Source organism: Lagopus muta, chromosome 19, assembly GCF_023343835.1.
Source record: "Lagopus muta isolate bLagMut1 chromosome 19, bLagMut1 primary, whole genome shotgun sequence".
NCBI classification, from domain to species: Eukaryota; Metazoa; Chordata; class Aves; order Galliformes; family Phasianidae; genus Lagopus; species Lagopus muta.
In genome coordinates, this window is record NC_064451.1 from 2391334 (window position 1) to 2405953 (window position 14620).

General features: G+C 45.0%; 1 protein-coding gene across 14 annotated transcripts in view; it reads left to right on the top strand.

Moving 5' to 3' along the window:
* Positions 1 to 14620, top strand: part of CACNA1B (calcium voltage-gated channel subunit alpha1 B) — a 264962-nt gene that overhangs the window by 188179 nt on the left and 62163 nt on the right. For all 14 annotated transcript variants that reach the window (XM_048966416.1, XM_048966420.1, XM_048966419.1 and 11 more), the window contains 4 exons: positions 7037 to 7858; positions 9125 to 9339; positions 10626 to 10746; positions 14299 to 14428. In XM_048966416.1, the coding sequence (XP_048822373.1) occupies positions 7037 to 7858; positions 9125 to 9339; positions 10626 to 10746; positions 14299 to 14428 (1288 nt within the window). The remainder of the gene's footprint in view (positions 1 to 7036; positions 7859 to 9124; positions 9340 to 10625; positions 10747 to 14298; positions 14429 to 14620) is intronic.

Sequence of the window (14620 nt, forward strand, 5' to 3'; positions counted from 1 at the left end):
GGATCTGCCCACATTCACTGGCCATTGAGATCTGTTGCTGTCTGCCCAGTAGCAACAGAGACAGTGCAAATTAGGAGGAGGCATCCCTGGATCTTATGACTTGCATCCATTCTACGATGTTTGAATTTTTACTGCCAAAATGTGTAGGTGGGCCTCTGCTAGGGTGGATTTTCAGTTATATACTGCCCAAAGACAGCTTTCTTTTGCCTGCACTTTTTTGTCTCAGCCAGGCTGGCAAATGACTACAGCTTAAAATCATGTTTCTCTACACGTAAAGCCACTTTACCTCTTTTCAATCATGTGGAGAGAGCCTGATTTATAGGCAAATACAATTTGTGTTACCTGTAACAACACTGTGCGTTGTCTGGGCAGTAATCTGTAATTTCCTATGCCAAATGGGGCCATTTTGACAGATTAATTGAATGTGCATTTTTTTCTCTGTGGGTGTCCCCAGCATTTCCCTTGCATTTTCCCTGCAAAAATTCTTGCTTTGGCTCAATATCTGGACTCCATAACTGTGTGTGATGCATAGAAGTACCAGCTGCTATTGAGCATCAGTAGAGCCTCCGTGAAGTGTGAAAGCATCCAGAGGTCTCATGTATTCAGTATAAATGTCATTGTTAGGACTGTATTTTTTTTATTTTAAATTCAAATAGATAAACTCTTGCCAGGCACCAGCACCCCATGTCCCCAGGTGGAGGTTAGTATTGGTTCCAGATGCTCTAACGTCAATCTGTTCTCTTACTGTAAGCATACTGATCAGGGAAGTGGTTGAAATTCTGTGCAAGATGGAAGTAGATCAGTGGTCTCGTCGTTTAAAAAAGCTTTTAAAGGGTACAGAAAATCCCAGTTCTGTTTCTCTAGGTTGCTACACAGGCAGAGGATTCCTTCTGCCTACAACATCAGTAAGAACCAAGATCTGGAAATCCATTCTTCCAAAAGAACAAAACTTATTCAAAAGTCTTGAAATGCAGGCAGGCATTTTTTTCTATATTCTTTCTTTAACTGTTCTTCGAAGGAAAACTGTAAATGGGTAGGAAGTGACAGCCAAGCTATGAGAACTAGTTCCTTAACAAACAAGTGGTATGAAGACCATTTTTTACTCACTGAAGAGTTTTTACTCACTCATTTGTACAGACATGCTCTGTTTCTTTAACTAAATCAGCACATGTATAAAATCCATACTGAAGTTAGCAGTTATCTATGTACATAGGCGATAATGCACAGCTGAGGGAGTGATTATGTTATGCTTTTCCAGCTGAATGTATTTAAGAATTATGGGACACTGGGTTTTCATATGAATCATCATTACATAACAGTGGGTGATGGAATCCCAAAAGGTGAATTTGAGGTTTCCTCTGCATTGCTATTGTTTGTTATTTGTTCCTAATAGGATTCAGAGATGTTAGTCATTGCTTGGTCATGAGAAATAGTATGTTCTTCAGGCATTTTCTAGAGTGCTAAAATACAATGAGCGCTGGGGATTTTACTTCTTTCCAGAAGTGCTGAGTGTCTGCACCTGCCAATGATTTCATTTTTTTTAAAGACCTTAATTTGATTTTCTTTGTGTAGCTCCTTCCCACACCAACCATAACAGCTTCCAGCAGGACAGCAGCAGAGAGGCGTGCAGAGGGAAATGAAAAAGGTTGACTGTCTTCCACCAGATAAATTTGTCACTTGTTGTCCAAGAACCCAAATCGTTCTTCATCCATATCAATTGCTTCTGTATATTCAATGTCTGGGTCACCTGCTTTCTTTCCATCATTATTACACAAAGCAGGGACTGTGACTTAATTCCCTGATGTGCTTTGTCTTGGTTTTTATCAGAAGGCTGGAGCTCACAGTGGGACTTTGGCTGTAGCAGTCTGTCTGCCTCTTTGGCCAGGTAACATAGGACAAGAGGCATTGCTCTCAAGGGAGGTTCGGGTTGGATTCTAGGTAAAATTTCTTCTCAGAAAGAGTGGAGATGCATCGGAACTGGCTGCCAGGGAGGAGGGGAATCACCATCCCTGAGGTGTTGAATAAAGGCGAGATGCTGTTTTGGGTGGCACGGTCAGAGCAGTCACAGGCATGGGGCAGTGGTTGGACTGTGTGATCTTAATGATCTTTCTGTGGTTCTGTGATTATGGAACAGCTGTCAGAATGTCCTCTAGAGAAGGAAATGTGCACGTGCCAGAGGCCAAGGTGAAATAAAGTAGTAATCATGATTAAAAAATAAACAAACGTTCCAAGACTGAATTTTTGGAGAACTTAATGTCTGTCTATAGATTAAACATAGTTGTGCTTGTAGTAAAATCACCTCACAGTGGGTTAGCTTGTCATCAAATCAGAGTTTGTAGAAAGCTAAGTCTTATTTTGATACTGGAATTATTATGCGATGTACTTAAATACATATACAGATATTTAAAAGCTCTTCCTATTAGAGAGATAGGAAGCAGCGTGCAGGTTGGTGAGCTATGGTGGAGTGAAATCATTCTGTCTTCCTTAGTAAAAGCAGCAAAACTTCTGCTGTGTGAATTCCAGAACACTTTGGCATGGATGGACCTTGCATCCCTGCAGAGCTGTATGAAAGCTGGTGATGATGGCAGTCTTTGTATACCGAGCAGCAGCATATACTGGCTTCTGCTTCTTGTAGGAAATCATGCCCATGGACACCTCCTGGGAGCAGCAGTGAAGCATGAGAGCTTTCCAAACTTTTGCTCAGGCCACATGCAAAATTTAGAGTTTCAGGCCAAAGGACATTAGGAGGAAAATTGTGAAAAAAACATATTTTCCTTCTGAGAAAATTATATATATATGTGTGTGTGTGTGTATACATATATAAATCTAATATATAAAGCCAAAATCAAATTCAAGAGGAATATTGGAAGGGAGTGGGCAGCATTTCCCATTGCTGTCCTTGATAATGGTGTTTCTGTGATGTGCACTGTCACACACACTCAGTGAGAGCACAGTGCGTCTCCCAGGAGAGCCCAGGCAGGGAAATGTGGCTCATAAAGAAGAAGAAGTGCTAAAGCATCCAGGCTGCAGCTCCCGGGTCATGGGCAGAGCACAGTGAAGAGCCAGCAGTGAGCTCATCTGGAAGAAAATTGTTTTATCAGAGCAGAGATAAAGCTTTGTGCATGCCCACCCTGGACCGATGTGCTGCCTTTGTATTTTCTGAGTGGAAAATTCAAACATGGAGAATGCTGCTCCAAATGGATGCACAGAAAATCAGATTTATTTTTGTTATTGCTGTTCTTGAAAGGTTTTTTTTATATCCCATTTTCTATTGATACTCTATTTTAACAAGAAATTCCCTCCCACTTGTAATGAGAACATACTCTTTCCTACCCACAATCTAATACCTGGGTATTTTTAACATCAAATTATTATGTTTGCAGTCAGATTTCATTCATTATTTACTACAGCAAAATTGTGAGGATTGCATTTCGGTGGCTGATTAAGCCAGCAGTGCTGGGATGCAAAGTGCCATTAACTGCAGCACTGTTTTAAAAGGTTACGACAACAAAATCTTTTGTCATTACGGAATGGCTAAGATTAGAAGGTGGCTAAAAGTATGCTTTCCTTTCCTGAGTGGTCTGTACAGTGGCTGGCAGCTTTTTTATTTGAACCCATATTAGTCAACAGTTCATTAATATCAATTATATTTATTATACAAAAATGTGATGGTTTTCTTTCTAGCTATAGGATTTGCTTGTCTGCTGGCTGCTTAATCCAAGGGACACTGATGGGACTTTGCAGAGAAGCATGTTAGCAGAAATAACAACCTACGGTGTTTTGAGCCCGGAGGACTCGAACACTGAGTGTGTTGCTGGTCCCCCATTAAGGGGCACAGCACATTCTGTAGACAGAAAATAAGAATGAGGAGTGATTGTAGAGAAAGTGCATTAGCATTGACCTTTGTGTCGTGTCAGTGCATCGGAGGTGTTCAGTGCAATCTGCTTTTTGCCCCCGCTTGGTTTTTCCATCTCTGTGCAGATGTGTGTGCACAGGCGGCCGTAGGGGACTGCTGTGTTGTAAGGTGACATTCCTGCCATGCCACAGAAAGTTCAAAAGCTCTCCTTGGAGAGGAAGTGCAGCAGAGCAACAGGAGAGGAGAAGCGGTCGCACATGGCCGTGCTCAGTTGCTGTGGGAACATAGAGGAAGCAAAAGCCCGATAAATGGAATTGGACAAGCAGGCAGCACGTTTCCTCCAGTTGCTGCTGCTTTCGCTCTGAAAAACCCTAAATGCTGTCCCCAGAGGGACCGACCTGCTCGGTTCCTTCGCTCCCATTTCCTGCAGCAGCTTTATGCGTGCTGTCACTTGCTCCAGATGTTCTCGACTGGGTTGAATGCAGTAATGAGCTTGCAGGCAGGCTGCGCGTTTTCCTGATTTCTATTTTACTGCACTTTATAAATGTTCTGATTTTTTTTTTCTTTTTTTTTTTTTTTTTTTTTTTTTTTTTCTGGTGAATTTTCATGTGGAAAAGAGAAAGAATGCAGCCATTCTGAGCCTCCCGGTCTGGGACTTAGCGACCAATGCCAGCGGGTGGCTGCATGGTGCTGTCAGTTGGCAATCACTGCCACTATTGGGTCAATGCTAAAGGTGTATCTCACTGCTAGGTGCTGTGAAATTTGAGTCTGTGACGCTGGTATCTGTTGTAAAGAAGAAATTTTAGCAAAATAGGCTTAGTTAATGTGTGCCTTGCTGGGTTCCAGGTTCTTATTGGTGTGTGCACCCAGCCCACCAAGTCAAGCACAGCTGGACCCTTAGTACCACAGAGGTAGTTGTGAGGCTGATTTCTGTTCTTGGAGTAAGTGAAACAATGAAAAGGCCCCTCCTGAAGCAAGACTCTTTGTCACAGCAGCCCATTCCTCCACTCGGAGGTAAATGACCCCAACCTTCATGGGAGGGTTCTGAAATCCTCTGTGAATATGTAATTCTGCATCCCACCCCAGCATGGTGCCTGCCTGTGGAGCAGGAGGCTGTGCCATGCTCCATTTAGAGAGAGATGGAGGACCTCAGTCAGCATAGAGGCACTTTACCAACTCTAACGTGTTTGTTCCTATTTATCCCTTTGGTGTTGGCAGCTTTCTCTGGATGTTCAAAGCACTAAGCAGAAGCTGGTCCTCACCCTGAGGACTTTCATTGTGAAGTGAGAAATGCGCCCTCAGAACAGTGCTGCAGAGCTCAGACATGCATGTGCATAGAGCCAAGCTGCCTTGTTTCCCTGTGTGCTGTCCCGGAGTGAGGAGGTTTACTTTCATTGCTTATAGTTTGGCAATGCTGTATCTGCAGCACTGCAGAGCAAGGCATCCATCCGTTCACCCATCCATCCCAGAAGATGTGCAGGGACAACTGTGCCAAGCAGCTCCATCTCTGATGGTGCAAGGCTGCAAGTGTGGAGCACATGTCTTCCCATAGGAAATACTCTATGGAGCAGCAGGGAAGGGGTCAGAGAAGGCTTTACTAATTCCCTCTGAAACCAAGTAAATGGGTGATAGTAGCTGAACCTTTCCCAGCACTGAACCCTAACGAATTACTGGGTTGCTGCCACCTGTCCATCTCATGCACCAGGGGTCAGTAGGGCAGCCTGGGGTGCTGTGTCCCATGAGCCGTCTGCGTGATACGTGGGATTCAGTTGGGATCTGAGCTATGTGCCCTGCATTGACACTTAGAGCCGTGGTTTTTGCCACTCGTTCTACTGTTGTGGTGTCAATCGGGTACTCAGCTGGTGGGAAACTTGCCCTGGATGTGCCCTCTGGGAACAGCGAGGCTTAGATTTGTAGTTTTGGTGGTAAGCTGTGCTCACCCTGATTTCTGGATTAAGATTGCTTCGCATCTGCCTGCGTGCCCTCCTCCCATCTGCAGCGAACGTTTAAGTCAGGGTTTTTTGCCTCTTTTAGCAGAGCCAGGCAGCAGCACCCACAGTGAAGAACCAAACCCCAAACCCAGCGGAGCATTTGAGACGCAAAGCCGTTCTGACAGCTCCCGCTGTGCTCTGTGAGCCCATCTGAACGCTGCCTCCCCGGGGGCTGAGCGTGGCGACAGATCCTGACACTCTGAATCAGCACAGACACGCACAAAATCTGCTTTCTGCTATTGTCGGGGGAGCCCGGAGTGTATATAAGGATGTCTGCTGCCCTATTTCTGCAGCCTTGTGGGGTGTGTGTTAAGTGGTTGGGGTTCGTGAGCACTGTGCAGCCCCTCCGGCCACTGAACCCAGGCTGATGCGTAGCAAATGGAAACATCAGCATGGTGGAGAGCAGCGTGGTGGAAGGGAAATGTTTTTTCCTCTCTGTGTTAAAAGTTGTTTCGTTTAGAAGGAAAAAGGTGCCAACTTCAAACTAGATCTGGAATTCCTCCATGGAAGCTAGTGGATTTACTTTGATTTTATGGGAAAGCAGAATGTGATTTGCAGTGTTTAGGATGAAAGGCGAATCTTCTCTTCCTGCATTGGCTGAGAATGTGACATTCACATGGGGTGGACAGAAACCAGGTGCTGTGCTGGAAAATCAAAGAAGTAAGGCAGTGTCAGCAGCGGTATTCCGGTTGTAGCAGAGAACAGGACAGAAAGGAGCAAGTGCTCCAGGGAATAAAGGTGTTCTCATCATGTCTGCATCTACGTGCGGCTCTCCCAGTCCCTGCGGTCAGAAAGGTGCAGGGATTTTGGGAGAAGCCCTGTGAGCTGCTTCACAACTGCAGTTGTGCTGTACAATTTTGGTGGGCAGGTTTTATAATCCTTCAGATTATGCCTGAGGCTTTCAAGGGGGATCATCACCTTTTAGAAACCAAGAGAACTCCTTTCCTCAGGGCCTGTTTCAAAGTGCCTGACGCGTGTGGGGACAAACTAACGCTGATGATCCCGCTGGCTTTCCCTGCTCATGTTCTCTCTCCATTCCTATAATTTCTTTGGCTTAACTGTCTGATCCCCCATATCAGCTGAAATTCCTTTTTTCTTTTTTCTTTTTTTATTTTTTTTTGGTGCTTGCTTTGTAGGGAATTAATACAAGAAGCTGAATGCTAACTTGTCTCCTTCCTCCTCTTGTTAGCAAGCAGCAGAACTCCTCCAAATCCAAGTCGGTTTGGGAGCAGCGAACCAGCCAGATTCGGATGCACAATTTCCGAGCCAGCTGTGAGGCTCTGTACAATGAACTGGACCCTGAGGAGCGGGTGCGCTACGCCACGACCCTACACATCCGTCCAGACATGAAGACCCACTTGGATCGGCCACTGGTGGTGGAGCCAAGGGGTGAAGGGAGGAACAACATCAGCAAGCTGAGCCCTGTGGATATGCAGGAGGTGGAGCAGATCAAGGTCAGCTCTACTGATGGAGCAGAAGCTCCTCGGAAGCATCACCGGCATCGGGATAAGGAGAAACTGGGAGAGCAAGAGAAAGGTGATGTGACCAAAGATGAGAATGGGGAATCTGGCATCAACAATAAGGAGGAGAGGCACAGGCAGCACAGAAGTCACAGCAAGGAAGTGGAAGGGGGCAGCAAGGAAGGGAAAGGTGAGCGCATCAGGGGCCTGGAAGGAGGGAAGAGGCACCATCGCCGGGGGTCGGTGGAAGAAGGCGCTGAAAAGGAGCACCGGAGGCATCGCACGCACCGGCACTCTGCGGAACGGCAAGGCAAGGAGGGCAATGGGACCATCAATGGGGCCAGGAGCGAGCGGAGAACCCGGCACCGTGGAGGGTCGAGGTCTGGGAACCGGGAAGGAGAGCCCGGCTCCAAGGGTGAGAATGGAGAGGAGCCTCACAGACGGCACCGGTTCAGGAGCAGGGCGTTGTCGACGTACGATTCGGTGGAGAAGGAGAACAGGGAGAAGGAAGGGGAGACTGCTGAGAAGGAGCACCAGAATCATCAGCCCAAGTAAGTGTGCGACTGGAAGTGCTCCTGTGCCAGCTCAGGGCCGTGAGACCCCAAATGCCTGCTTCAAATCAGCTTATTTCCCCTCCATGTGGCATTCCTGCCGTTCCTGCTGCACTCGCACCAGTTACCACTGTAATCTGCAGTGCCATTTTCCATAAATCAGCTGTGATCATAGAGTCATTAAGGTTGGAAAAGATCAATAAGATCATCAATCCAACCATCAGTCCGTCATAGACAGAGGCTCACAAAGGTGGTTTTCATCCATGCTTGCCCATAGAGTGCTTCAGGTTTCAGGAACGAATTATCTTTGGTGTCAGTACCAACAGATATACCAGGACATGACCCAGAGCAGAGAATTTCACAGCCTTTGAAGGAAACTGATGTTTGAGTAACACACCTTTATGGGACATTCAGTCCTCCAGGTTTTCTCTTCTTCATTGTTGAGCCTATGGGCTGCATCACCAGTTGCTGCAGCACTTGGCTGCTAGCAAAATGGGTTCTTCCATTAAGGATAATGATGTATCCCATTCTGTTTAATTTTTATGTAAGTCAAGTGAGAAAAATAGTATTGGTGAGGCATTTAGAGTAGTTAATAAAGAAGGACAGATTGCCTTTTCAGCTTTATTAATTTGATGGAAAAGAAATTGCACTGGGATTCCTTAGAATAGAGTTCATATCACCATGGAGAGCTGTGAGTGGCACTGAGATAATCATTTTCCTGTCTATATTATCTTCCTTTCAGATGGGTTTCAAAACACTTTGCATAGTGTTTCATTTGATCATGTGCTCACTGAAATATAGTCACTGCTGCGGAGGAAAAGCTGCAGAAGCCATTTATGACAACGTTACAGAGTGGTTTAGGACTGGAAAAGAGAATCACCACATTTAAATAAGGCCTCGGGAGAACATTAAGCAGCAGAATGTCAGAATTGATTCAGAAAGCAGCTGATGCTGGAGAGCTAATGTCACTGCTGCATGCAAGTGCCGTGTGTCCTTACTCAGGGAACACGGTTATGAATCTCGTTAATTAGAATAAAGTTGCTTTCACTGGCATGGTTTCTCTTAATGCTGTATTTGGATGTCGCTTCAGGTCTCAGAGGAAAAGGTCACACCTTGTGCTTCCAGGAGGTTTTCCTGCAGCCTGTGAATTTTCTGCAGGGGACTTCTATGTAGAGAACAGTCTAGGAAAATCTAGCAGGAGCTGCAGCATATGTTCTCTGAATCTTTGTCAGAGCGTATTTAATAACATCCGCTCTTCTGCCTTAGGGAGAATCAGTGTGAGATTGAGGCCAGTGGGAGTGTGAGCATCCCTGTGCACACCCTTCCCAGCACCTATCTGCAGAAAGTGCCGGAGCAGCCAGAAGATGCTGACAACCAGAAGAACGTGACACGCATGATTCAGCCGCCTCTGGACAAAACCACCACTGTGAACATCCCTGTCACCATCACTGCCCCGCCAGGAGAAACCACCGTCATTCCCAGTGAGTGCTTTGTCCCCCTGCCACTTGTTATTATTCTTTTCCAGAGCCATAGGTCTATAGGGGTGGGTTTACGCTGTTTTGCAGACAGACCCCATATCCAGACACAAGCTGAGCAGCTTGTGGCTCATCCCAAGCTGTGTAGGCATGGCATGGAGAAGTCCCAAGAGCTGAGGCTCTGCGTGCTTTGCCATTGTCAGCCACACGGGACTTAACCTGTCGTCTTTTCTTCTTTTTTTTCCCAACTGGTGATTTTACCTTATTGCAATACTGAGTTCCCATCAATCAAAGTTTATCAGACTCTTTCCTTCCTGGCCATTTCCTGTGTATCTAGCTTGAGATACAGCAAGGGATTGATGGAACGTGTCACTCACACACAGCGAAATGTCATTTTGTTGCAAAATAAAAGGGAATAAAAAACCCTTCTTCTAAGGCATGATAAGTGAGTGAGGGTTTTGGATACCAGCTCCTGTGAATTAATAGAGAAGTGAATCTCTCTGTCTGAGAAAAGCATTCGCGGTCTGAAATGTCTTCCAGTTCATATATTGAACATTATTTTAAGTAAATAATCTTACAAACCCACTGCAAGTAAACTTATAATGGAAATTATAGAACGTATTTCCAACCTTTTGGGACTGAGATTCAGAATGATCTTCTGAAATGGAGTTGTGTAAGTTAAAAGCCTGATGTGAGGTGGAACATGACACTTTCGTACATGGGGAGCGATGCCAAAACAGCGGTGCACGATGCAGATGTGAAACCTGCTGATCCAAGAAGTCCTTTCCAGCCCTTAGTGCAAATAGTATTAAAGCTCATCTATGAATTTGTTCTTTTACATTCTGCAAAGCCAATCCTGCTACTCATCTGTGGGAAAAGGTTCAGAATCATGAGGTTGGTGGGACTCGTTGCCTTTTTTTCTTTCCAAAGATCCCCAGCTGATCTCTCCATAGTGGCTTATGATATTTGGGATGGGCTCTCCATCCCCACTTTGGCAGCTCTTATACAAATAAATGCAAGGTTTCTTTGTCTGCTCTGGGCATCTTCATTTCCTGCCCATTTCTGCTGTATTGCTCACCAGTACAGCGGTTAAGAAATATAATTGCAGTACTGTAGTAAATAGCGGTGATAATAATCAAATGATTGTTCATCACATTTAATCAACGTATTCAAAGCTGTTTTCTATCCCAGCTGCATTGTTTGCATATCCAGCTGTTGCAGGCAGCCTGCTCTGTGCAGAGGGGAGATGCATTTTTAACTCTGATTTCTGTTTCCTTTAATTCATGTTTCAGTGAACAACGTTGAGTTTGAAAGTAAAGCGGAAGAGAAGAAGGATGTTGATGACTTGACAAAAAATGGGCCTAAACCAATCTTGCCTTACAGTTCCATGTTCATCCTAAGTCCTACGAACCCGTAAGTCCCTTGGCTCTTAAATGGTGCTCGTGGGTTACATGTACTTCAAGGATGGGTGTTCAGACAAACATCATTAGCTCAATCTTCATCTCTGCCTATCAAAAGCACTGGGAAATCAAATAAAAGCTCGTGGAGGCTGCAAACCAGATACTGCTGTTCAGCTCAGCTTTATTAGGAGAATCAATTGCCAGTAAAGGGAAACGATGACGGTTTAGGCAGACCCTTCTTAACTGTGGGCAGTTATTTGTTCAGCTGTAGATCACTGCAGGAAATGTGGCTGCCAGTGATGAGAGCGATGGGCAGCACTGGGAGGAGACGTTTCCAGGAGGTGCAGGCAGGAGGTGGTTGTGATGGCAGCAGATCCTTGAAGGATCGTCTGCTGGAATTTGTATTTTTTTCCTATTATTCCATTACTCCCACATCACTGAAAACTTTGAATTGGAAATGCATGATTATTTATTTATTTATTTCCATTTTCTAAGTCTGAGAGTACAGCTTGTGGGATCTGCTGGGATTACAGCATTTCTTCTGCTTCAGGCATCTCCGCCTCACGGGGAGCTTTGTACGCAAAGGCTGTAAATAGAGAATGTGTCGCTTTGAAGGGCTGCAGGACTAGACAAGTGCAGCGGGGGTTGTAATAATTGTAGCATAAAGGCCTATGAGTCACTTAAAGCAGTCACTTAGGGCAACAGAGGGTGTTTGAAACTTCTGCCAACCCAGATATCTGCCAGGAGCAGATGTGACTGCTTCTCTCTGGCCTGGGTAGACGTGTTGCATATCTTAGTTGCTGTTCTCTGAGGTTGTTCTCTGCATGTTCAGGTTCCAGAAGTAGGCTTGGCCCCTTCCTAGGGCAAGGTGATTAAAGGGAACAGTGGTTGACTCTCTGCTGTCCCGATGAGACATCCTGGATGCCTGTGTAGTCAGTGGAACAAGGAGGGGCCGCTCCATGTGCTCATCTTTGACATCAGAAATGCATCTGTGGTGGAAGCTGTGGTCTGGCAGGCTGAATCTCTCCTTTAAATGCAATTACCCACAAAGTAATTCAGCCTACACCACTGCCCAAGGAGGCTGTGGATGCCCCATCCCTGCAGGCATTCAAGGCCAGGCTGGATGTGGCTCTGGGCAGCCTGGGCTGCTGGTTGGTGACCTGCACACAGCAGGGGTTGGAGCTGGATGAGCATTGTGCTCCTTTGCAACCCAGGCCATTCTATGATTCTGTGATTCACTGCCTGCTCCAGGGTCATAACACTCTGCTTGTGCAGCTGTATCAGTGGGGAAGACTGGAGACTCTCAATGCCAGGTGTAAGAGAGGGAGAATGACCCAAACTGCTGCTAATCTAATCTCCGAAGGAAATGAACTGAAGACAAGAGCCCCTTCTGTGTGAGATCCGTGAAAGAGACGGTTGTTCTTTCTGGTTTTCTCCAGCCACCTGCCAATGAACCTCAGAAATCTTCAGGATAACTGAGCTGAAAGTGCAGAAGGCTTTCCCTTATCAGAATCCTGCGATCATGCTGTACTATTTCAAATAATTTCATTTGAATTTGTCTAAAATGCTGCTAATAGGAGGGAGAGCATTAGCTGGGGCGCACTCATAATGCAGCAGAAAATGCAGCTGTCTGAGACAGACTTGAATTATGGAGATTGGACCCTGTCTGGTTGGGTAAGGAAGCAGTATTTCCCTGTTATTTGGGAACTTGGGTCTTTTTTGTTGTGACATGACCACCAAAAACGAGTGTTAGCTACAAAAGTGTTGCTAAAGTTAGCAACCTCTACCTCCTGAGAGCAGGAGGTGGGCATCCCCAGGTCAAGAAAGGTCTGAGCTGAGCAGAGACTGTGCTGACAAAAGAAAAAAACAGAAAAATGTTGTCATTTGCTGCATGCGATTGCCTTTTCTCACCTCGTCCTGAGCCTTGTGTTCCAGAGTTCAGTGGTGCTTGAGTTTTCTTGTTTATATCTCTTGCTCTCCGTACCAGAAGTTCTACAAAAAGACCATAAAAAAAAAAAAAAAAAAAAAAAAAGTTGCCTGGAAGAGAGGTATTATAACACAGGACCCAAAAGAAATAGCAAGACGAAGTCCCAGCTCCAGGAACGCCAGCAATTTGTTTCTCTTTTTCTGGGCAAGATGCAAACCCAACTGGATGCCCCTAGATGTGGTGGCTGCTGATTAGTTCTCTGGAGAGGTCTCTCTGCTTTCTGGCTTGGGAAGATTTTCACCCCATCTCTTTCTAACTAGCTCCCTTCCAAACCCCATGGGGGATACATGACCCAGGTCCTGCCAGAAAGGGCGTTTGGGAAACGTTAATGAGGTGCATCACTTCCCAAGTGCCACCCACCCTTTTCAAACACACATGCATTATGGTGGTTCCTCCAGCACCACTGGAGGTTTACTCATACTTCTGCTTTCTCATCACTTGTTATGAATGATGAAGATCTAAAAATAAAGATGTTATTTCTGTGATGAATTGAATTTGATACTTGAATTGCAATTACAGGCAGTCGTTGAAAATGTTGGTTTTCGTTTGTATGGATTCATAGAGAACATAAATGATAACCCTCTACTGTCAAGGAATAGAGTAAGGAGTTCAGGAAACCACAACATTTTCCTTCGTGTTGCTTCATATCAAATCTGTACCCTTGATATTTGTAATTCTTTTTCATTCTGCATCCATTAGTAATCCAGAGAAAAGGAAGATGTAAGTCGATGTGAAAAGCAAAATCTGACTCTTTGGATGTTTGGTTAGAGAAAATGCAATACAGTAACTGAATTACATCTTCCATAACAAGGTTGTTGGTTAGTTGCATGCATGATTTGATTCTTGACAGAACTGAAGACCTTTGTTCAATGGATTTATGTAGAGTTCTCTGCATTTGCTGTGAAGTGTTTGTAAATTAGCTGAAATATGGGAATAGTTTTGCTTTGCTTAGAAAATGAAGCATTTGTTACTTTTCTTGGTCACCATTTATGAACCAGAATATTAAACTCATCAAATATATTATGTTTAAGTATTTGTCCAACGTATAAGGAATGGCTTAGAACAAAGTGCAGGAAGAGGTGCTGTGCAAAAGAGAGCTTCTGAGAACGAACAGTCACAGTTACAGTGCCAGATTCAGCTGAGGGTCTCAAAGTACCTAAAACATGTCAATTTCAAAGGGATTATTTGATATTAGAAGGATTTTGAAACTAGTTTTGAACTCACAGGACTTCTTTCTGTCAGTTCAAAGTGAATAGGTTTGAAGGGCGTGTAATTTGTCTTTCAGGCATTCAGACTTGATTTCTTTCTTCTGATAGTGCTCTTGTGATAATAGATGCACATCCCTGCTTTGCAGAAGGAGCAGTACAGAGATGTTAAATGCTTTATCATAAATCTCACTGCAGAACTGTTGCAAGCTTGAGATTAAAGCTGTTAATCCTGGTTTGTATTTTCTTATCGTTGTTGTGATAAGAATCCTAAAGATGTCCTTGTTGTTGAACGCTGTCCTTCTGCCACTGTGCTGTATGTACTGCTGTGGGGCACCTGCAGCATTCCTCCACGTGCTTCTGTCGTTCGCAGGATCCGGCGTCTCTTCCACTACATCGTCAACCTGCGCTACTTCGAGATGGTCATCCTCATCGTCATTGCCCTCAGCAGCATTGCCCTGGCAGCAGAAGACCCCGTCCAAGCAGAATCGCCGAGGAACGATGTGAGTACTGGCCAGTGCAGACAGAATAAAGCTGTGTTTCTTCTCCCGGCAGTTAAGCACGTGCAGGTTCCCATCTCCAAAGGAGCAGAATCTGAGGAAGGAAAAAGTGGTATGAAAGCGGCTTGTTGCCTTGGCATAATGAGTAGAACCAGTAGGAAATTATTTATGCGTGGGTATGAAGCCAAACTCAGA